Raw genomic sequence first — 23,201 nt, forward strand, 5'->3', positions numbered from 1 at the left:
GCTGGCATGTTGAGGCCTCACACTTACAGAAAATTCTCAAACGTTTATGCCAGGCATACATGTGCCAGATGCGTATACAGTTAAACCTGGATATAACGAAATTGACAAATTCCCGAAAAACTTCGTTATAAAGAGGATTTCGTTATATGCAGATTCGGCACGAAAATTCGAAAAAGAAACGCTTACCGTATTTACTCGATTCTAACGCGCCCTCGATTGTAACGCGCACCTGTTTTCCGTTTTCGTCGAAGCACTCATCCTTGGAATGTCACACCAGGTATTGGATGCGTGGACGCGTGTCGTTTCGCACAAGCGCGAGGCATCGGAAACCAAGAGCGAGCATCACGGTGCCGTCGTAGCGTCGTATAGTATTACAGTAGAACCCTGCTTTTACATTCCCGGGTGCTGCGTTTTTCCGGCTGTTACGTCGTTTTCGGCCGGTCCCGGCACAGCTCCCATAGAACCCAATGCATCGGTAACCCCGCTGTTGCGTCGCAACTGTGGGGCCGTTCCTGCATCGTACGTTGTGAACTGCCATCCCGTGCCGCATGGAGGCAGCCGGCCCGAGCGGCCATTTTGACTTTTCATGTCGCTTGGCTTGGTGGCTTGACGATGGCATTGGCTGCCAAAAGTGCCGGGGGCGACAACTATGACGCATTTTCGGTTTCTGCCAGCAAAAGTATGGCCCTTGAGATCCGTATTTGCTATCTAAAGATGGTGTCTATGACGCGTTGTGGTGCTAAAATTGGTTTTGGCCCATAGATGTTCCGTATAAAGTGCAAGGGCGATAACGCAGTCGCCGCGCGCCGTATGCTGTATGTGCGAGTGAAAACGTGCAAGGGGAGCCGACAACCGCGTCTAAATCTCGCACGCGCACGAAAGAAAAGCAGGGAGGAAGCGCGCCTTCTTCCGTTGCGCTCGAGGCACCGGAGAGGGAGCGAGGGGGGGGGGGGTAGCGGGCGGCGTTGTACTGTACTCTGGCATCAACTGCGTACTGCGCGGTGGCACGCGGTCGCGCGGGCCGTATCTTAAAAGCGATCTGCGTTGAGGCAGAGTCTAGGCAGTGTAGGTGCGTCGGCGGCTCATAGCTTTGTGCGTGCTGTGTGTTCTCGGCACTCAGTTTGCGTTGAAGCGATAAACAGCACGAAGGTCACTTCGCTCGCTTCTGCAGCGGCGCTTCCACACGCCACCAGCGTTTGACAGTGCGTGTCTGTGCTCATCGAGTGTGATGTGTCACAGTGTCTGCCAGCACGTCGGCAACATCAACTGGAAAAGGAGAGTACCGGCTTGGCAGGCTAGGCCAGCTGCAGCAAGCGGCAGGATCAGGTTTGAATGAAGGGAGGGGGAAAGGTCACGCCCGCGGCGGCAAGATCGGCCGGGTCGAGGGATGCAGGCCCGCCTCGCACACGCTCGCATGCACGCACACGTGCGCTCGCTTCGCATTTCGTCGCGGCGGAGAAGGTGCTTCCGGTTGCTGCTCGCGCAAAAATGACAAAATTTGGGGCGAAATCTCGAGGTTGTCAGCGGGGCAAATTCGTTATATCGAGGGGGTCTCCCGCTGCCACTTCGTTACGTAGAGCTCTCAATTACATGTGCTTCTATGGAGTAACGGCGGGGAATAGAAAAACTTCGTTATATCCAGGAATTCGTTATATGGAGGTTCGTTATAAGCAGGTTTAACTGTATAATGAACACAAAACTACGCAAGTGTTCTTGGTTGCAGACATTCCATGCACTATTATCTGGGGGTCACTGGCGTCTTTGTGTAGTATGTGGTCTAGCAATTTAATTTTCATACTCAAGACCTGTCAGCGTTACAGACGAGAAATATTAGCAACAGTGCCAATAACAGCATTTTCGAAGGGGACAATAATGGTAATGGCACTACAGAGGTGGGAAGGCGGTGGCAGTCACTGGTCGATTGTGTGATAAATAATTCAGAATTCAGTGTAACATGTAGTAATACAGTGGAACTCCGTTGATACATTCCTAGTAGTTGCGTTTTCCCGGCTGCTACGCAGCATTTTTGTGGTCCTGACTAGAATCCCATTGACTCCCATGTATTATGTTCCCATTTCATATGTTGCCATTCTACAATGTTTCCCACATCCTACATTGCAGTTGAATTTGGCGGTCACCTTAATTTAGCAATGCAGAGGCAAATTCGCTCTCACATGTTGCTACAAAGACGATAAATGAATAAGTTGCAACAAGCGACCAGTACGTTGCATCTAAAGACCGAAATAGTGTATCCGTTAAAACCTACCGGGAATCACATACACTAGGCCAAACCCACTGAGCGTAGGCTATGTTTATAGTCTGATGTGCATTACATAAAGGTACAACAAAATACGTGCAATTTTCGAGCAACAAGTGACGGTGACGAGCGAAAGACTGGTTATAATGTGGCTTCCACAGGAAACTCACACATGCAAGCGCGGTTCCCAACGAGGTGCACCAGCTGATGGGAAGGGAGAGCAACAACGATGATGTGGAGGAGGAGAAGAAAGAGACGTAAAAGAACAACAAGAAACGAAAAAAAAACAAAAAACGACGGCAGCATGGTGCGGATGCGCTTGCGCATTGTCGCTATTTGGCTCTTTAGTTTGTGTGTGCCCATTGCAATGTGTGTCATCGTAAAGTGCAGATATTGTGCGTGCAACCTTGACTGCCGTCAGTTTGAGCGGTGCTCCACAAATTTGGTTTTAAGACATTCCTACCAGTACACACACATACAAACTTTGCAGGCGTTCGCAGTAGTTGCCATGGCTGATCGTCTGAGAAAGTGAACTCCGCTTCACACGCGCTACTGTCAGTTGAGCCCGTGCACGTGATCGCTTGCCCAATCTTCTACGTGTACAAATGTATCAAGGGTGAGCTTCACGCGACGGTATGCTGCTCGGTGCCGCCGCCGGCTACAGCACACCTCGTCTGGAGTAGCCGACCACAGTTGCAGTTTAGTGCCGAGCCAACGAAATGCATCTCAGTGGCTGTACTTGGAAACGGGAGAAACCACTTCAGCAATCTAAGTGGGGGCACAGATAGCATGGGCAACACTCGAATGGCAGCATCTTGGTTCGCGATAGCCATGTTTTCAACACTGCAGATCGTGGCATGCGTATCCAACCAAGAAATCAAACGAGACACTGTACGGCGTCTGAAATTTCTGTTCCAGATTAGTTATGTGGAGTTGGCAGTGGTGCCATGGGGAATTTCGAATACACAAGTGGGTCTGAAAATTTCTTCAGTGGCTTACTTTTTTTATGAAGTTTTTTTTTATTTCTGTGTTACTTTGTCTGCTTCATGTGAAAACCGCAGGTTCTCGGGCATTAACCTTACGACTTTTGTAAATTTAAACGGATGCAAGCATCCCAGTTGCATGCTTCAATTCTCAGATACGCGTGCCTGCTTGGTCTACATGTTTTGCACGTGTACAGCCATTGAAAAATGTTTTGGTTATAGCGCAGTACCACTTATAGTGCGGATATTCGTGATTTCAGTGACTACGCTTGTGGGTTCTTGGTGTCTCACAGGAGACCAACCACCACGGGTTCGCTTAGCGAGCCACAGGGCCGCGTCAGCCGTCGCCTCCAGCACTGCTCGCGCGCGAGGGGCTACCGAGCGATGTACGCAAAAACACAGTAAAGTCCTGAGTTGACGGAAACTGTTTATTGAGTCCGTTAGCACCAGCACTACAACCCTGCGCGGCAGGGAACCAAAGGGGTCCCGCACCAAGGGCGAAAATACAATAACAGGCGCCTATAGCACATCAGTGGCGAGAGCACAGGCTCAAGCTGGGACACACCGCTAGGAAAAGTCCCGGCGGCTATGCTACTTGCTCTGGCGATAACCAATGGGTCAACTTGCGAGAGCTCGGGCAAGCTCCTTCGGCTTGGGCTTACGGCAAGTGCAGGCTCGGCGTGGTACGACCTCGCCTGAGCACTAGGCACCGCTCGTCGGCTTAGCGTCGGGAAAAGGATCAGCACAAAGTACGTGCTCTCGCACGGGCAAAGGCACCGTGCACGAGCTTCAGTCCTAGTCACAAAGGTGTCGGCGGACGAGAGGAAAGCATGTATGTACCTTGCGCCGGTCCCGGAGATAAGAGAGCCACGCTCCGCCGCTAGCAGCTGAAACGCAGGCCGCGCCGTGACGTGAGCCCCCGCCCTCACTGCAAACCACTGCCTGCGCATTGCTGGAACCAGTTGGGAGCGGTCAGGGAAAGTCGAGGGACGGCAGAACAGGTGAAGCCCGCGCAATGGCGCCGGCGCCTCCCTCAATCCCCACACGCTATAAGTGGTCTATGCTGTATTTTGGACAACCGGTCAGCAGGAAACTACGTACTGTATCCTTCCAGGGCGGAGCGGCACAGCAGGTGGGTGACAGCCCACTTGTCGCTTTGTCTTGTTCGAGGTGTAAAAGGGAGAGGTGCAGGGACGGGAGAAAACAGCTATAGGCAAATGCCTGTGCAAAAGTAATGGGACGCACCTCAGTCCCCACCAGGTTGATCTTAAGTAAAACTTTCTTTGAGCCTGTGCTAAGCTGTCATTGAGGAAATGTTGGGCGGTGCATTTCACAAATAGATATGAATCTCTTGCATCATTTTCTGTGATTGTAGGGCTCAAGACGTTACTGTTGCAAGCTATGAGAACGAGTTTGTTTCTTGTAGAGATGGCTCACTGGACCACACCTCGAATTCAACCATTCACTAGGAATCGGGATGGAGAGAGAGAAAAAATTTATTTGAACCATCGAATTTATCAGAAACTGACTTGGGGGGCTCAACTCCCATTTCATGCAGGTGGTGCTGTACGACTCGGAGCTGGTGGCGTCCCACTTCTTGCGCCTCCCTGAGCGAGACGAGCTGCAGCCGTACTCGGAGTGGCGTGACTGTCCCGAGCTCCTCGAGGTGTTGCTGTACTACATAGAACGAGAGGCACATTTCACGGGGCACACTCAGCTGGGCTTGTTCAGCGAGGTGGAGGCCTTGGACAGCACCAGCCAGGAGAAAGCCAACCAGGCAGCCTTGCTGCAGAACCCTTACTTCCACCCAGCCACTTTTCCAACTGTGCAAAAGGAAGAGGAGGGTGACTCGTCATCGTCGTGACCTACCCAAGACGGCCGAGTGTGACACTATTGCTGTTCAATGCTCAGTGTCTGAAATTTTCAATGCCCTCTTGATAATGGAGAGGCTATATGAAAGAACTAGGAGAAGTGCAGGCGGACTTGTAGCACTACTATGTGAGACGAAGAGGAAATGAGCAGGCCTGTTCTGGCTGACCACTTCTCCTCCATGCAACGTATGCAATGCTACCAACATGCTGGGCCCCGAGTATCTTGTGTATTGGGTGGTATTCACGAGGCTGTTTAAGTGACCCTCCGGTGCTGTCACAAAGGAAAAAAGGTCAGGCAGACCCATCGTAACGGCCGACAGTGACAACACCACGATGCAGCGTCCAAGGTGCCTCGGAGATCGACGCAATCTAGTCGTCGACACTGTGACACAGAAAAGGAACGTGCAGACTTGTCCTGACACAGTCGTGATGGTGGAATATGACGTTATCACTTAGTGCTCCAAGTGCCTCACTAGTGTGAGACAGCTGTGTCGGTGCCATAGTGGTGATGTAAGTACGCAGGCTTTGCACTGTTCAGCGCTCGAAGTGGTGTGGGAATGCCAGTATATTTATGGCACTGAAAGACACTCAAACTGGACCTTGTGCAGAATGAGTACAAATGTGAAGTGACCATCTGGCTAAGGCACCTGCTAGCAGGCTGCACCTTACATCCTGCACATAATCCACTGTGCAGTACCCTAAAAAAAAAAGTCACTGAAAACAGGACCTACATCAACAGTTGTGGGCAGTACAGTGCAAATACGTTTGCGATAAAGGCACCCTTTTTATATATTGGAAATGGTTGCTGGCTGTGTAGACGGAACATTTAGTGAGCAATGTGTGATAATTTAATAGTGGTTATGACGTGCATTGATGAGAAAAACCTATAACTTCTATAACATTGGGCAGGGAAAGCCCCTTTGCAGTTCTTGAAATGACAACATCTGGAATTGGAGTAAATATTTGTTACCAGATGATGGACAGCTTGTCTGAAGAAGCAAAGTGCCACTCGATAGCAGTGAGGACCCGCTGTGGTGGTGTAGTGGCTTTTGGTGTTGCGCTGCTAAGCCTGAGGCTGCGGCGTCCGCATTTTGGTAAGGGCGAAACGCAAAAACGCCTGTGTACCGTGCATTGAGTACACATTAAAGAATCCCAGCTGGTAAAAAGTAATTCAAAGTCCCCCACTACGCTGTGCCTCATAATCGTATCGTGGTTTTGGCACGTAAAACCTCGGAAGTTAATTGTGATGCGTAGCATCCTTTGGCTAGGTGCCTGGGGTAATTTTCCGCTCCGTTTCATTCGTCCTTCCAGTTTCGTGTCCCAGAAAACCCCTAGCGCCTTCTGGGCTTGAATAGGTAAATACACAATGTTCTGTACGCTTGCCGCCACCTACTTGCGGGCGCACGGCCCTCTGACGCGAAATGTCAGACAGCCGCCAGGTGCCGACACACATCCACCCAAAGCCATAGAGTTTTATATGATAAATACTAGAGGGAACTGTGGCGCCAGTGTCGACAGCAGCTGCAAGCAGGGCAGGTCAGCCAGCATGGGAATGATGGGTAGTGCATGGATTTGGCTAAACTTTGTACTTCTGGCTTCGAATGGTTTCGTGGCTTTTTGAACTCATCATTTTAAACAATGTGATGTGTTATAAATAATTAAGTAAACACCATTAAAATTGTCCAGGCAGCAGGATTTGAACACAGGATGTCTAGTGCAGGAGCCCAATATTGTGATCATTGCGCCACGGACGCATGCATCGGCAAGCGGCATAGAACACCCTTACGAATGCTGAAATGCTGCAATTAGTAGCCATTATGCCTGTTCATGGGGTCTTCTGCATTTATGCAAGTATAGATTGTTTTGAAATTTAGGAAAACGAAGGCCAAAAAAGCGTAATAAACGAAGTCACAAGAACGTCTGAAGGCACAAGCACGAAGGTCAGACAAACCTACGTACTAACCATCATTCCCATAGTGGCTGAACGATGGCAGTAAATACCAAAGTTTCCTAGAGTAATTATTGTAGGCAACTCTCAGGCCCAAACTATTGTTGAATTTTCTCGCCACGTTACCGGCACACTCAACATCAGGGGACCTGCGTCGCATCATAGGCCAGAAAATGCAATTTCTCGGTGAGTTCGTTGCTTGTTTTACATTGAATACGAAAATTCTGTGACTATGCAGCGGCCTAAGAAGCTGCTCAGTGACAAGGAACAATGAATGTGGTGAGGAAACTTATAAAATACGCAGCCCTTAGAACGCAGGCGAGAGCTTGCACGGGCAAGGTACGTGTGGAAAACGCAAATAAAAAGAGAATTATGTCTACACGAAGAGGGCAGTGTTTGAATGCAGGTGAGCGCGTCAGCATGCAAATTATGCGAGAAAGGGCACTACAACATTTCTTTCATTTACCTAACACACGATTGGTGGTAAAAACTGCTTTACTAGGGAGATCATCGTAGGTAATGATGGTCACGTCAAATTCTTACAAGCAAAGACTCCATTGTGCCCAATGGCCTGAAGGGTCTTATACTTGAGAGCCAACAGAGCAAACCACTCTTGAGTGGGCAGCCTTACAAGTATGTTTGGAACTTTATTACTGCCCATACAATTGCTAAGCATTCTTTTTCAGTAGCAATATTATTGCCCATACAATTGCTAAGCATTCTTTTTCGGTAGCAGAATAATTTTTCTGAGCAAATGATGAAGTAAAGCTTGCATAGGCAATGACACGCTCAATGCCCTTTTTTTTTTCAGTGTACGTACCAACACAGTACCGAGACTAACATTGCTGGTATTCGTGTGCGATTCCATCTCGGCATCCTCGTCAAAATGACCGACTACAGCTGGCGCCAGTAGCCAATTTCGGAATGTATTGTAGGATTGGTGTTGTTTGTTGATCCAAACAAAAATTACATCACCTTTCATAAGCTGGTTGCGAGTCATTGAGCAATTTTTGAAAAGTTATAGACAAAGCACCTTACAGAAGGGCTTGTTGCTGGCCAAGTTGGTGCCGTTTACTGTACATTGTTTTCAACCGCACGAAAGGCAGACATACACACGGAGAACACGTGTGTGTCACATTCTCAGTGTGGCAACTAGTTTTCGAGTCGTTAAAAAGAATGTATGGTAAAGAGCCTGTAGTATGCACAGAGCATGGCTTCCGAGATGGTGCGCGCTGGCAGGTCTTGCTCCGGCCATCCCATTTGCACGGAGAGAGCGTAAGTTCTGTGGTGTGTGTGGGCGGCTCCTCCTCCTCTGCACCACGGCGCACACAACCTAGGGCTTTTCATGCTTTAGGAGGCTTTCAGGTGCTCCAGTACTCTTGCTGCAGCTTGGATGAGGCGAGAAAAAAATGATTTGGTGCTGCTACGCGATTCCTTTCCGATTTGTAAATGACAGCTGGCGGTGTAATAGGGGCAAAGTGCATGCCGGTGCCTATTTATTCTCAAATGCATTTTTTTTTACACACACATACTCCGACTACATTTAAATACGTTGGTATATAGAAGTGGAATATGAGGTGTGTTCAAAAAGAAACTGGGCTTTTGAAATAGCACGCCAACTGGCAGAAGGAGTGCCCTGTGGCTACTGAGTGCAATTACTGGTACGTTCAGACAACAAACTGCCGTTTGCCGCATTTCGCTCTGACCGTTGGTTGGCGAGCTACAGCTGCTGAAGTGAGCACGTGCACAAGCTGTTTGTCGGATTAATGCCAAAGTGACAATAAAAGAGCTTGAAGAACAATGTGTGTGTGTGAAATTTTGCTACAAACGTGGCAAAACTTTCACAGAGACATTTAAATTGCTTAGCCAAGCAGACGGGGAGGATTGTATGATTCGCATGCAGTGCTATTAATGGTTTAAGCGTTTTAAACATGGCAGAATGTCAGTCGGCGACGATCCCAAGCCTGGATGACCTTCCACATCGACAGATGACCACGTCGAGAGAGTTCGTGCTGTGATTCGTGTAAATCGTCGTTTAACTGTTTGAGAAGTTGCTGACAAAGTGGGCATCGGCGTAGGATCGTGCCATCAAATTTTGAGTGACAAACTTGAGATGCGTCGTGCGAGTGCAAATTCATTCCACGTTTTTTGACTGACGATCGGAAACAGACCTATGTTGAAATCAGCCAGGAACTGCTTGCCACTGCCATTGACAATGGAAAACTTCTCTAAGACCATCAAAACAAGCAATGAGACCTGTGTTTATGGCTATGATATTGAAACGAAAGTGTGGTTGTTGCAGTAGGTGGGAAAAGTTTCTCGTCCAAAGAAAGCACGCATGAGTCGGTCGAAGATCAAGGTAATGTTGGTTGCGTTTTTTGACTGCAAAAGCATTGGAATTAGTACCACATGGTAAGATGGTGAAAAAGGAAGTCTACCAGGGAATTTTAGCACGTTTTAGGAATGCTGTGTGCAGTAAGAGGCCTGAATTGTGAGAAAACCAGACAAGGATGTTGCATCATGACAATGTGCGAGCTCACACATCGCTCCTTGTCTGCAGCTATCAAGCAAAACATCACACTCCCGTTGTACACCATGCACCGTATTCTCCGGACCTAGCCCCAGCAGACTTTTTCCTATTTCCCAAAGTTGAATTGAAAAATCAACCTTAAAACCACATTGAAAAGATGTCGTTTCCAAACCATAGAGGAGATTCAGGACAATGCGACAAGACACCTGCGCGCCACCCCTGGAAGTGCGTTCCAGGAGGCTTTCCAAAAATGGAAGAAATGATGGGAACAGTGTATTGCCAGTAGAGGGAACTGCTTTGAGGGGGACAGTGCTTAACATGTACAATGAGCAATGAAGATGTTATAGCCACAGTTCGGTTTATTTTTGAACACACCTCATACATCAGCAAGAGTTCCTCCCCCCCCCCCCCCCCCATGTGCCAGAAATGTGCTATACTACAGAATTTGTGGTTTATATGTATATCGTTTTCTGATCTGTTTTCAAAGCTTTGAATGAGTCGCCTGCTGGCTTAGGTGCTTACTTTCGTCTGCGCATTTCACTGTCGTGAGAAGGCGTGAAGCAAGACGCAGCATGATCCACCCGCAGAAACATGCTGTAATCGCTCGAGTACTTAAATTTGAGTGCACATTAGAGAACTCCAGGTGGTTAAAATTAATCCGGAGCCCCACACTATGGCGTGCCTTCATAATTACGTATTTTTGGCATGTACGCCCCAGAATTGTTTATTATTACCTTTTTTTTTTTTTTTGGATGCAACTGCCATAGTAGCACTTCATTTTGCTAAGTCACCAACTGAGATAGGGGTCGCTTTGCCATATGATTTTGAAATTTTGAACCCTGTTTACTGACAGGAACTAGCGTTGCGCATATTGACATGCATCAGCTCACAAGCAAAAGCATTCAAAATTATATGAGAGTACTGAAAGAGAAAAAATTACGCTTGCCTATGTATCTAGTGTTGTCTTCGTCAGCAATTGGGCAAACCTAAATCGCAGGATTAACTATGCCAGTCCAAAGGCAAATATTCAAGGTGAAGTGTCACTGAAATGTGCAAACGCACAAAGAATATTTTGGGTAACGTGCAGCAACCTTTATAAAAGTTTTTTTTTTTGTTTTTTTGCTGATTGAAGAAAGATTTCAGTTTGCATGACATTGCCTGCTGCAGTCTCAAGGCTTGATGGTGCAATAAATTGTGCAACCAAGCGTGAAATGATAAATTATGCAAATATTTACATGTTTATTAGTATATGCCACACAAGCAGGCATTACCATAACTAAAAGCAATAATTATTTAAATTTTAATTACAAATATTAGTTGCTTTTCCACATGTTTGCTTACGGCATGTTTAATTTAATAATATATATATTTTTACATGGTCGTGAGAAAGGCATTGGATAATATGTGAATACGGCTACATCAATGTATGATAAGCATTATTCAACAAGGCAATAATAAAAAAAAAGAAAAGCATCACGTAACAAACTCATTATTCGTGCAGCACAGTAGCAAGCAAAATCATAATAAAGACAGAAAAAGTATGCACGGGACGATGCAAGCAATTATTGCATGAACATCGCTGCATTACAGAGTAGGCATACAGACATGAAAATTACCGTATCAACTGCTGAATCTCTGCAATGCAAAGTAAAAAAAGAAAAGGCTGGACAGACGACAATTAAACTCTGCCATCAACAATGAGCTGACAGTTCAGAGGCAATGAATGGTATGTGAACCTACACATAATTTGTTCCGAAAAATGAAAAAAGAAAGAAATTTAATTATGGGGGTTTTATGTGCCAAAACCACAATCTGATTATGAGGCAGGCTGTAGTGGGGGACTCTGGGGAACATGGACCACCTGGGGTTCTTTGAAAATAAATTAATAAACATAAGTATAGACTATAGATACTACAAAATCAATGGATTAGGATATAGAAAGGACTAAACAGTTGAGATGGCAAAATGGTCTAGGTAGAGCTTGAGGCAGAGCTGAAAAATTGCCTGGGATATATCCTGTGAAGATCTGCATCAAGTTGAAAGAGAGGCAATGCGCACGTTGAGATCTCACATGGTCTGCCTTCTACGACCACCTCCAGAGGCATTGGAATCCTCTGCTAACGGTGCCACCTCTAGGCAGACGGGCGCGCGTGCCACATTACACTTTTTTTTTTTTTGCTGGCAAGCGCGCCAAATGGGACGGGCAGAGCAAAAGCTGCCAGCGGTTGCAATCTTGGAGGCCATGCACAAAGTTTCAGAAAATGACGTACAAAGGCCTTGTTGGTTGGTGTCTGAAATGTGGCAACAGCAGTGGTTCTCTTTGTGTCTGGGCAAATACCGGCATTGCTCACTATGTGACCAAGGAAGTTAAGTTCTCCGTACCCAAAGTGGCACTTCTCTGACTTGAGAGAGAGTCAAGCTGTTCGAATGGCTTGAACTGGCTGAAGACGCTGGATGTCCTGCTCGCATGCATCAGAAATGACCACCACATTGTGTGAGCATGCCAGACACGATTGCCATTTAAAGGCACAACAAAACAGTGTCCATCGTTGTTTGAAATATAGCTGGCGCTGAACGAAAGCCGAAAGGAAGGACCTGAAACTGAAACAGGCCATCTAGAGTAATAGACTGTTTTGTTGCGGTCGTGTTCATCAACTGCTATTTTCCAGTAACCGCTATGCAAATCTACGGAAGTAAAGTATCAGGCCTGTCAGATACGATCCAAGGAGTCATCTTTTCGTGGCAAAGGATTAACATCTTTTTTAGTGATTTTATTTATTTTCCAATAGTCGACGCATAAGCGCAAAATGTCATCTTCACTTTTCATTAATACAACCAGTGAAGCTAAGTCTGGATGACATCGTCTTTAAGCATTTGTTGAACATGGTGATGAATAGCATCTTGCTCTTTCCATGACACCATGTAGGAATGTTGGAAGTTGGGTCCTTCGGTGGGCTTTGTTATAATTCTATGTTTCGCATGCAGCGTCTGATTGACCTTGCTCATCGTAGCAAATTAATTTTATGGTAGGCTCAGGTTCACATCCCTATTTAACACTTTGGTGGGATGATCAACCAATGAAAGCATGGGTAATGTTGAGGGGCCAGGATAATTGGCAATTTCCCTAAAGTAGGTGATGGCAGTGCATTTTGTGGGATGCCAATATTCCTCACTGAAGCTTATGACCAATAGTTATGTTTGCCTCCTGCTGAGCTGTACAATGCCTGATGCAATATGAATGTTGTTGTACAGCGATGAATTTGTGGCGGGACAGCATTAGATAATAGTTTAATGTTTCTTAGATACATGATGCCCGTTAGAAGTTTAAGTTCTCGCATAGGCAAGTCATACAGGCATCATGGAAGTTTGTCCCTAAGTTTGAGCAGTTGAGCCCATTTATTCTCTTCAGATAGGCTTTATAACCTTGGCTTGGCAAACAAACAGTTGAAACTTATATATGCTTCAAATGCGTGGCATCTCTAGTCTGTTGAGTGAGAGAAGGTAGTTGTTTGGAATCATCAAAGCAAAATACCCCATTGCTAGCTTTATTGCTAAGACACCTTCACAGTGTTTGGGGTTAAGACAATCACTGTTCTTTCATTATTATTGCACTTGGTCTTCACTCATGTATATGTGTACTAAAGGACATACTATAAAGTCATATTAAATGTACAATTTTAACTTTTGTTGGGGACTGAAGCCTTCTTCTCCTGCCTTGTGTTAGCTTGCATTGTAGAACTACATGTACAAACATTACAGCGAAAAAATACTAAGTGTACAGTGCTGTGTATACCTTGACATGAAATAAACAGCATGTTTTCAATGAATAAAGCGTGCAGAAAGTACTGGTCTGTTAATTAAATTTTCCTTCGAACCAGCAATGTTGAGCTGGGTAATCATTAGCATAGAAAAAAAAAACAAAGAACAACATTGTGAGGCAAGGGTGTTCTCGACACTTTTCTTTTTGGAAATGGCCATCTCGGCTCGCCCAGCTTTTGCACCCACTGCAGATTACCTCCGGCCGCATACTGCGCCGACAGTCATGTAGCCGGTCCAGAAGAGACGAGCTCACCTGCCTCCCATTCTCCCCTCAGCGCACGCTTGACTACGTTAGTCTGCGCACTCGCCCATTCCCTCCTGAAGACGGCGCACATCAAGCTACCATCATTTTCGGCTCACACCCTCAGCATACTGTGCGCGATAGGATGCTATCGCATGGCATGAGGGACTTCTCTGCTTCAGCAGCCACTCCCTGTCGTGCAGCTATCAATTTGAAAGGTGCGTTCGCAAGCAGCCACAGTTGCCTCGGTGTAACTTAGACCCTATTGCCTCGGTATACCTTCGCGACGGCAGTGAGATTTCGTTACACTGAAATCGTATATAAACACAGTTCGTTATATTGAAGTTGAATATACATGGTGTTCTATGGACAAAAAGTTATAAAAGTAGAATACTTCACTATACTGAAGTTCGTTAAATCAAAGTTTAACTGTACATGCATGGATGCCACAACTGTCGATCCGAGTCTGCGTTGTGTGCAAAACGCTGCACAAGTTAACAAGCACCAAATCTGAGGGATGGTGCTTCGGTTAGCACATCCAGCTTCCAATTGCACATTGCCAAAGATGCAGGAGTGTAATCTCTATAATGCATTTCATACATAGAGTACATCTGGAAGTAGATTGGTCAATATAAATCAAAGTCTACGCATTTCGCAGCTGTTGTTGTCGACCTGCAGCCCTTTCTAGAAAATAGCTACTTCACACATAACTACAACTTGCAGACGTAACGGGTACATCCAATCATGTGTTATTTGTGCGCAGTTCGTGCTTCCCATTTGCCACGTACTACTATGTTTTGGTCGTGAGCACAAGTGGTGCACTGTGTGCAGTGGTCATAGATATGTGTCACTCTGCTCATTTGGTGGTAAATAGGCTCACATGTGCGACATGATCCACACTATAAATTACTTCACATTTTGTGACATAAGAATACCAGACCTAATGTAATGTTATATTACAAGACACATAGCTATATCTTTCGTATGAAGTTCACTTTTGTACATACTAGCCTTCCTGGTGTTGTCTGCTATGCATGGAATGCATGAAACAGTCTTAATTTTCTGCACCTTACGCTGAAGGTTAAGCTGAAGATGACAAGGAGCCCAAATTCGTAAAGATTAACAAAGGTTCGGGAGAGTTGTCACATCACGGCAATGACTGCAGATACCATGACAACGGTTGCAACTATAAGCGTAACGAGAACGACGGATAGACAGACACGTCAAACCCTGTTTTGAGCTCTTAACTGCTGTTGCAGTAAAATAAGATCAGCACATGTAGCTGAAAGACTTTTGTCTTTGTAAATGCTCACAGTCCATTCAATGATGTTGAAATGTCTTTATTCTGTACTATTTACATGGGGCAGTGTGGAGGGAAAAAGATGATGTCCAGTTGCCTCTGCTGCTAGCTGAGGGTCGACAAACGAGGGAACGCACTTTGCTTGCTCACAACCAGCTTCTGGTGCTGCAGCGAGATGTAGCCCTTTATCTTGCCCTGTGAAATGGCAGTGAAGCAAAAAACAAGAACTAAATTTTAAGTTCAGCACAATCCAAGCATACCCGCAACTTCACTCTACTAGCGAAGTACATGACGCAGTAGCAACTATGTCTCTTTGCAAAGAACGTGTACACATGCACACGAACAGACCCACAAATGCCCATCAATAATGCTTTCGGCTGTTTCTCATAAGGCAATTCAACTTTCATGTTTTGCATCATTGTGGACCATGCTAGCACAACAGTTGGTAGAAACAGAACTTGTAGAAAATCATGGCCATAATGCACGATCAAGGACGAAATAAAATTGCAAGAAAGCATTTTCTGATGCTCAAGAATGCAGCCCGAAAGTGAGCTGCGTATTCAGACGTTTTCCTTGCAGGCATCACCGAGCACAAATCAGTTCACAGAGCACAATCAGTTTGCGGCTGTGCACCTAACAAACACGAAATTATGCAGAAGCGTTTGCATTTGGGCTGGTTGGTTCATTGGGCTGGTTTGAAGACACAGTGGAAAAGAATAAGAGGTAAGAAAGGGACAGGAAATGGCATCGACTAACAAGCAAATGCTTATTCACTTAAGCAGCATATATAGCGTACCACTCAATAATTAAAAACAAAGAAGACTGAACAGGAGTGTGCGTGGAAGTAATATGGAGCGTGCGTGGAGTAATATGGAGTAAAATCACTCCAATAGGAATGATATCTAGTCAGGAAGGAATGAAATAGCAGAAGGGTAGCTTACACATGCATCAGCACTTGTTTGGATGTGGAAGCTTCGGATATCAGTTGTGTGCCCTCATCGTGGCGTTTTGACACTATGGTGCAATCTTTAAAAACTGGTTCATAGCCATATTCGACGCACTGCAGTGACAGGTGATCGTCTCTAGCTTGCTTAATTAATTAATATTGGGGTGTTACGTGCAAAAACCACAATATTGTTACGGAGCAGTGGGGCATGGTGCGACTATGAACAAAGACGACGATTTAACGAGAAGAGCGTGCGGCTGGTTCGGGCAAGCATCTTGTGTATGCAGTGTTCCTGCAGTTCGTAAATGCCCTGTAAATACTCCTATGCTTCACTAATTCTGCCCTGTGGCATTTTGGTGGAGGAAGGCAAACTTGGTGAAATAATATCTGCCATAAATGACATCTACCAAAGTTTCACATGATTTACCTGAATGTGCTCTTTATTTTACTCAGCAAATTCGGAACCTTAGTTCTTTCTGCTTTTTATGCCCAGAGAAAGCTCAAAAAGAAAAACAGTTTTTTTTTCTCCAAGGTTCAGTTTTTTGTCCAAGCCCTCACCTCTCTGCCTATTAACCATGCGCAGATGATCACACCTCTTCTCGAAACCATCAATTGTGCTTACTGAATGGAACTGTAATTTCACTCACCTCGTAGATGAGATTGGCAATGATGCAGTGCAGCTCATCCATGTCCACTTCATCAACCTGAAAAAGTGGCAAATGGCCAGCAAACAGTGTTGAGCAAAAGCTGTTTAAGTTAAAGCTAGTTTCTTCAGGGGAACCATCGGATTATGTATATATGAATGCAGCCATATGATGATTGGGTACTTAAATGAATATGTTACACGACACTAGTGCTGAAATTCATCTCACAATGTTCTTCGCATAGCAAACGACCAAACTGTGATATTTAAGTTAGTCAGATGGCCTAGATATTCACAAAACTATTTTTTTAACTTTGGTCACCTGGACACCCTGCCAACTTTTGAGCAATGCCAATTGGTGTCATAAATGACAATGCATTGCTTGTCATCTGCTGTAGTTGCCTGTTCAGCTTTGTTCATAATGCTTTGATGATAAGGTCACCATTTGCTCCTTAGTTGGTATCAAATGCAAGCACTTAATTGAAAATCAAATGTGTCACCTTACTGATGCCTGCAGTTTCACTCGTGTGTTTAGCCTCATGTACTTCAAAGAGACAACACTGAGTGTGAGTGGCCAAATCTGATGACAGTCAAAGCTTAGTACACAAGATTTTATGGCAGCGTTTATTAGCATGTATTGCAGACATGCTAGCAGGCTGCAGTTTGCGACACCAAGCGCAGCATGTCAACGCAATGGACACTCTTGGTGGGACCAACCTCCAACCTATGACTGAAGACACTGATTTGGAATTATGTACAGCCTGCAGAGCTTAGAAACCTCTATACTAGATGAATGAGATCATAAACCTTTCTCTGCAAAGTAAAGCCAATACATCAGCCAACCACAGCACCACCCCCGTAAATGTTAGTTTTTAAGCAAGAGAGTTCTGTGAAAGTACAAAAAAACACCTTATGAAGCAGTCAATAAGCAATTGCAATCACAAAATAACCATAAAAGATCCAGATACATACACCAATAAATTGCTACGCTTCAAATATTTTAAGACATTTTGCTAGATGTAGAAGTAAGCAGTGGCCAAATATCTTCATATAAAACATGTGAATGCCTTTTTGGTGCATGGTAACATTTTGTGAAGTCGGACCAACCAGCTTAAACAAGGAAGGCACTGTGCCAAGACCTGCTTGCAATCCGTGAAATGCATCTTGCCATTAAAATAAAGTAAAATATAAAGAATAACGAAAACAAAGGGTGCAAGTTTAAAATGAAGCCATACCTTCATGAACTTCATTGCCACCAGGAATGCCTCCACAGGAATCTGGTGTGTCTTCAGCAGCAAATACCTGTGCAAGATGGAATTGGGTAACACGGATTAACAACACAGATATATCTTTGTAGGAAGAACGTGACGGCGGCGAACGAGCCGTGCCGTCGTTCCTACTAAGAAGGCGGCGAGCCGAGCGGAGGATGCGACGACCAGCGTCTCAAGCTCCTGGAACAACACTGCGCGTGCCGAGCTTGCGCTTCGAGCACGCGCTGCATTGCTTTTTATTGTTTACTTCGTTGACAGTCGGCGCGAAGGCACCGGTTGGGAGCGCCGACCAAAGCGCCCCGCTTTGCAGCGTCGGCGGGCGCTACAGGGCTCCCCGCCCAGACGGAACGTCGATGAAGAAGGTGAGAGAAGCTAAATTGGATCTTTGTACTCCAGCCTGCATCTTAGGTGCGCCTGTTGCTGGCGCACGCGGCTCTGGCAGTGTGGCATTCGCTGTTGGCCTTGCAGGGCTGTCCGATACGTTTCCGGCGGTGGTCTGTAGCTTGTCGCAGGTCTTGCCGTCCAGCGAGCGGACAAACTCGAGAGCACAGTCGCCGATCAGATGGTCCGTGCAGACGCCGTTCAGCTGGGCGAAGACGCACTGCTCGCAGTAGTCGCAGGGCTAGCCGAGGCCGGTGGCGGTGCGGCAGGTCAGGTGCTTGGACTTAGGCTCACGGGTTCGGATAGCTTGTAGAGGTAGCGGCCCTCGCTGCACGAGGCCCCGCGAGGCTCGCGCAGGGCGTTGTTCGTGCAGGTGTCCTCGAAGATGGAACCAAGCGCGATGGTTGCCTTGGTAACCTGCGCGTCGATAGAGCCGTGCATTCAAAGACGAACTTGCCGTTGTCGGAGCGAAGCCTCTCGAGCTGGTTGATGGCGATCTTGGAGACCTTAACGGGGCCGTCGTTCTTCACGGTGCTTAGGGTGGAGCGGTCAATGAGGTTCTTCAGGAGATGGCCGTGTACGGTCCAGGTGATTGTGGCGTAGTACTTGTACAGGCGTGAGAGCTGTGGGCCCCTGGGTGGGGGTTACCAGTGTGCGGGAATGCGCGCGCAGTGAGCTGTGCATCGATGCATCACTCGAGTTTGAGCCGCGCAGGCCGGGTTGTAACCACCTTTGCAGGCTGAAGGGTTGTTCGAAAGTAATCCCCTGAGGGGGACGGCGGGGTTAGCGGAGCTTCTCCCAAGCGAGTACCCCTGAAAAAAGCCGGGCGTTCGGCCGGGGGTCGCTTGTGCGCGATTTGTATTCCGGTGGGTAACCGGCGGCCGCCTGGTTTCGAACCCGCGAACTACCGCAGCCGAGGCGGACACTCAACGACGAGCTGCGGTGACTCACGGCGCTGCAGCTTGCCAATATCGAGCATGGTGCCGGATCGTTGGTAGGACAAGTGAGGCTTAGCTGCTGCACGGGCGCCCGATGGAACGGTCCCTCGAGCAGAGCCCGCTGACGGTCCGCATCGTAAGGGGCCGCGGGCCGTAGGCTGTTGGCGTTCCCGAGCCGAAACTGGTCCTCGTAAAAGTCGCCCGAACCATCAGGGCCAGTGTCAGGCCAGTCAGCACTAGGCGCAGGGCCATGGTCCGAGGAGTGAGTAGCTGACGTGTCATCGCTCCGCGTGACTGGCATGCTCGTACCGTGGCCGGCATGCTCGTACCGTGGCCTGGTTAGCGCTGTGGCCGGTGTGCGCCGTGGCTTGGTGAGCGCCGTGGCCGGTGTGCGTCGTGGCTGATCACGTCCGGGTCATCATTGTAGGAATAAACGTGACGGCGGCGAACGAGCCGTGCCGTCGTTCCTACTAAGAAGGCGGCGAGCCGAGCGGAGGATGCGACGACCAGCGTCTCAAGCTCCTGGAACAACACTGCGCGTGCCGAGCTTGCGCTTCGAGCACACGCTGCATTTCTTTTTATTGTTTACTTCGTTGACAGTCGGCGCGAAGGCACCGGTTGGGAGCGCCGACCAAAGCGCGCCCTGCTTTGCAGTGTCGGTGGGCGCTACATCTTGTTCTGGCTTACTGTAGGCAAGCAGCAACAGCAATGAAATCCAGTTGTATCTTTTTTAAGCAAGAGTGTGTGATGTCCTTGACCATCAGGCTCTGTAAACACCACGATGTCGGGAACACTCACAAATATCAATCTACGATTACATAATCCGTGTAAACCACCAGTTATGTACAAAGTAACATCATTGCTGCGGTCCACATTTTATACTTCAGTTACGATTGTTGAATGTTTTGTTCTTTTACTCTGATGTCCCCTTCAGGCAATCTCAATGCCTGATGCTGTGCCTGTGACATGTTTTTAGATAAATAAATAAATAAATAAATAAATAAATAAAAGGCAATTTACACAACCACTTTTATAGAGCTGGGAAATTGAATTAACATCTCCGCACAAAGGCCATGAGAGGTGCTACTACACCTTTGAAATAATTTTGCCCAACAAGGCTACCGCTGGTTACCGCTTCCAGAGATTGGTACAGAATCTGTTTTGCATTCCACCCCCATGTCCTTTAATAGTGAGGGCATTCCATAATGAGTTAGAAAAGTGTTTCAGGGCCCCTTTAATATAAAGAAGTGGAAGGGCCATACACTTTTTTGAACAGGTTCCGGTATGTGATGACCTTGAGCCGCTCCAGGATGAGATAGATACCGCTCTTGATGAAGAAGTCCTCGTTGGCTGCCAGCGCTTTGTCTAAGCGCGTCAGGTTGCCCTCCCTGTACCAAGGTGATGAGAGACAGTAGCAGTCACAATGAGTGTTACTAAAATACCTTGATTTGCAGACCTATAATTAAATTTTTCTCCTGGCATTCTCGCAGAATCGACTATGGCTATGATATAAATCAGTGGTGAAACGGCCATCTGACCTTTTGGCGCACATCCTGGTGCAGGCAAAATGCTGATTTGGCACAGCAAAAATAAGTTTTGCCACAGTGGCAAATATACACCTATACACAAGAAGGCCTCAATTTTAACTGAAATAGTCAATAGATATAACGGGGCCTGCTTTATGCACATTAATGAGGCATTTAAAATAAACATTACCGTGCTAGTTTCCATAATATGTAATTGAGTGAATTTCCCTGTGCTCATATCAGGGTATAAACTTGCTTCTACCATTTCGACTAGCAACAGGCGTTAGCACGTTTGCGACACTTTAAGAGAGCAAGAAACACGAAAGAAGATTGTAGAATAAGTGCATGTAAGGAGTACAATGCCCTTGGACGTGCGCTACTAAACCAAAGTAACAATTAACACATTTTACTTTACACCAAACATGCAAAATCTCTCCAGCGTAACTATGCCTTGAATCACGTCAAAGTTGTTTAAATTACAACCATAGAATCTGCTCTTCTGATCGTGCGGGAATGCAAGAAAAGTGACTGTGTCATCAGAATTATGTGTCAGCAGCTGAGTGCGCGTATTACGAGGTATCTTTATTAAGTGGCACCACATCAACAACTATGCTAAACAATGTGTGACCGCATATTATCCGAGGCTTCCTTTTGATCCAGCAGCCTCCTTGAGCAGCCTCCACGCTAGTGCAAGGAGCACCTGCCCAACTGCAGCACAAAGGGCACAAATAACAACCCCACTGCGGCAGTACATTGCAACCTACGCTGAAGCGAAATGCAACAAAAGAGAGAAAACTGGCGAAAGCAGCGAATGGAGAAACAACGACATCGGCTATATCCATTGGCTATGGCCACTGCATTGACTTCCAGGATGATTATGATAGCACACTTTAGGTTTTGGTTTCAGTTTTACCAGTGAGGCAAAATAAACGGAGCGAGGCTATTGCTCTTATGCTTTCTATGGCGCAGGCTCGCCGCAATTTGGCACAATTGGCGCAGCTGTTCCACCACTGGATCAATTCTTTGTGATTTCTACAAGCATCGTACAGAGTTGGGTGTCAAACCAAAAAGTTTTCGGGTTCAGGTTCAGCTCTGGAACAATAACATAACGGTTCAAACTGGTTCATAGAAGTTCATAACGGTTAGAAGTTAAGGAAGATGGAAAGTTTTAGAAAATGTTTTTCAGCCTCAACCACAAATTTATTTGAGTGAACTTATTTGTCGCGACACTGAATCAATGGGGGGGCTAATGGTTCACTGAATCACTAGGTCTACTGACTATGCTGTCAGCATCGCCATTACAACTGTTTGTTCCTTTGTACTTTTATTTGGTGGGAACAAATTTGCCCAACGGTCTCTATAATTGAAGTTCATCCTAGACTCACTGCCTGCCTGCACACACACCACTTTCTTATGATAACGTGATCAGGTTCCTTGTTTTTCTTTTTTTTTTCTGCTTCACATTGCTAAAAATTCAAAAGGCGATAAACTGGGCATGTGCCTCAGGATGCTAATATATACCGTAAAATTTTTGTGAAGCTAGGGGTGTGCGAATCAAATATTGAATTGAATCAAGGAAAAAAGAGCCGAATATCGAACGGAATACATGTTGAATATCAGAAAATTTAACACAAACATTTATGCTTCCAAATTTTGTGCAAAAAACACAGCTGCACATGCTCAGGAGGCCCCCCCCCATTACTTAACAAGAATCTTGCTAGCTGCTAGCTATCAGTAACTTAGGTGCCTATGAATCGAGATGCATAGTATGCTCCACTCTTAATAAAGGGAACAACAAACTAGTATGCCAGCACCGATAACAAATCACTTCGTATACGAAGGTGCGGAGAATACCTTTTATCAATGGAATGTCTGTGAAATAGAATCAAGTGCATTTTCCCCATTGAAACTGAACAAATAGCGGAGTTGTGTCGGGTTTTCCAATCGGGTTTTCAGTTTAATAGTGGGTCGTACTGTGCTTAATGGCAATCTTCTTTTGCTTAGAAAGTATTGCTTCCCAGTTTTCTTGCAGAAAACAGAAGCGTTTTTCCATCTTTATGGCAGGTGGTTTCTTTGGGTTATCGTCAGCGTGTTATAAGGCCAATCTGCACGACAGACATAAGCAGGGAATGCGCGTCACATCACTGAGCGCCGATGGCAAAGAGTTTTCAGATCGGGAGACCAACAGCAAGCTTGCAAGAGGTCCCCCCCACCTCCTCACCCCTTCTTTTTTCGTCCGCATCCATCTGCTGTCTGTAAAAGATACGTCTGACAGCCACACTGTCACATTTTATTTTCAAGCCCACGATGTACATCCAAAGCTAGTCTTGTGATGAGTCGCTCGAAGCTATGAAAAGAGACCGTTGTGCGCTTACACAGTTCGTAACGAAGGTCCACCGTATGGCATTTCGCAAGGATGGCAGCCGGGAAGATGCAACGGTCATCCCGTGCACCCACTTCCGTTGGCGAGGCGTTTTGTCGGCTTTCTGAGGTTCATGCGACCGCTGTGAATAGATCTGCATTGATTCGGTAACTGTAACTTTAGTC

General features: G+C 46.4%; 3 protein-coding genes across 3 annotated transcripts in view; 1 reads left to right on the forward strand and 2 right to left on the reverse strand.

Moving 5' to 3' along the window:
• LOC119441652 (transcription termination factor 5, mitochondrial) overlaps positions 1–13,431 on the forward strand; it is a 41,238-nt gene extending 27,807 nt beyond the window's left edge. Inside the window, exon 7 of the mRNA XM_037706253.2 lies at positions 4,799–13,431. Within this exon, the coding sequence (XP_037562181.1) occupies positions 4,799–5,104 (306 nt within the window). The 3' untranslated portion in view covers positions 5,105–13,431. The remainder of the gene's footprint in view (positions 1–4,798) is intronic.
• Positions 1–23,201, reverse strand: part of LOC125943110 (uncharacterized) — a 492,224-nt gene that overhangs the window by 203,501 nt on the left and 265,522 nt on the right. The gene's annotated exons all lie outside the window — the stretch shown is intronic.
• LOC119441655 (PCI domain-containing protein 2) overlaps positions 14,974–23,201 on the reverse strand; it is a 49,997-nt gene continuing 41,769 nt past the window's right edge. The window contains exons 12-15 of the mRNA XM_037706254.2: positions 20,391–20,516; positions 17,774–17,840; positions 16,543–16,599; positions 14,974–15,144 (exon numbers count right to left, since the gene is read on the reverse strand). Coding sequence (XP_037562182.1) covers positions 15,055–15,144; positions 16,543–16,599; positions 17,774–17,840; positions 20,391–20,516 — 340 coding nt within the window. The 3' untranslated portion in view covers positions 14,974–15,054. The remainder of the gene's footprint in view (positions 15,145–16,542; positions 16,600–17,773; positions 17,841–20,390; positions 20,517–23,201) is intronic.

Source organism: Dermacentor silvarum, chromosome 2 (assembly GCF_013339745.2).
Source record: "Dermacentor silvarum isolate Dsil-2018 chromosome 2, BIME_Dsil_1.4, whole genome shotgun sequence".
NCBI lineage: Eukaryota > Metazoa > Arthropoda > Arachnida > Ixodida > Ixodidae > Dermacentor > Dermacentor silvarum.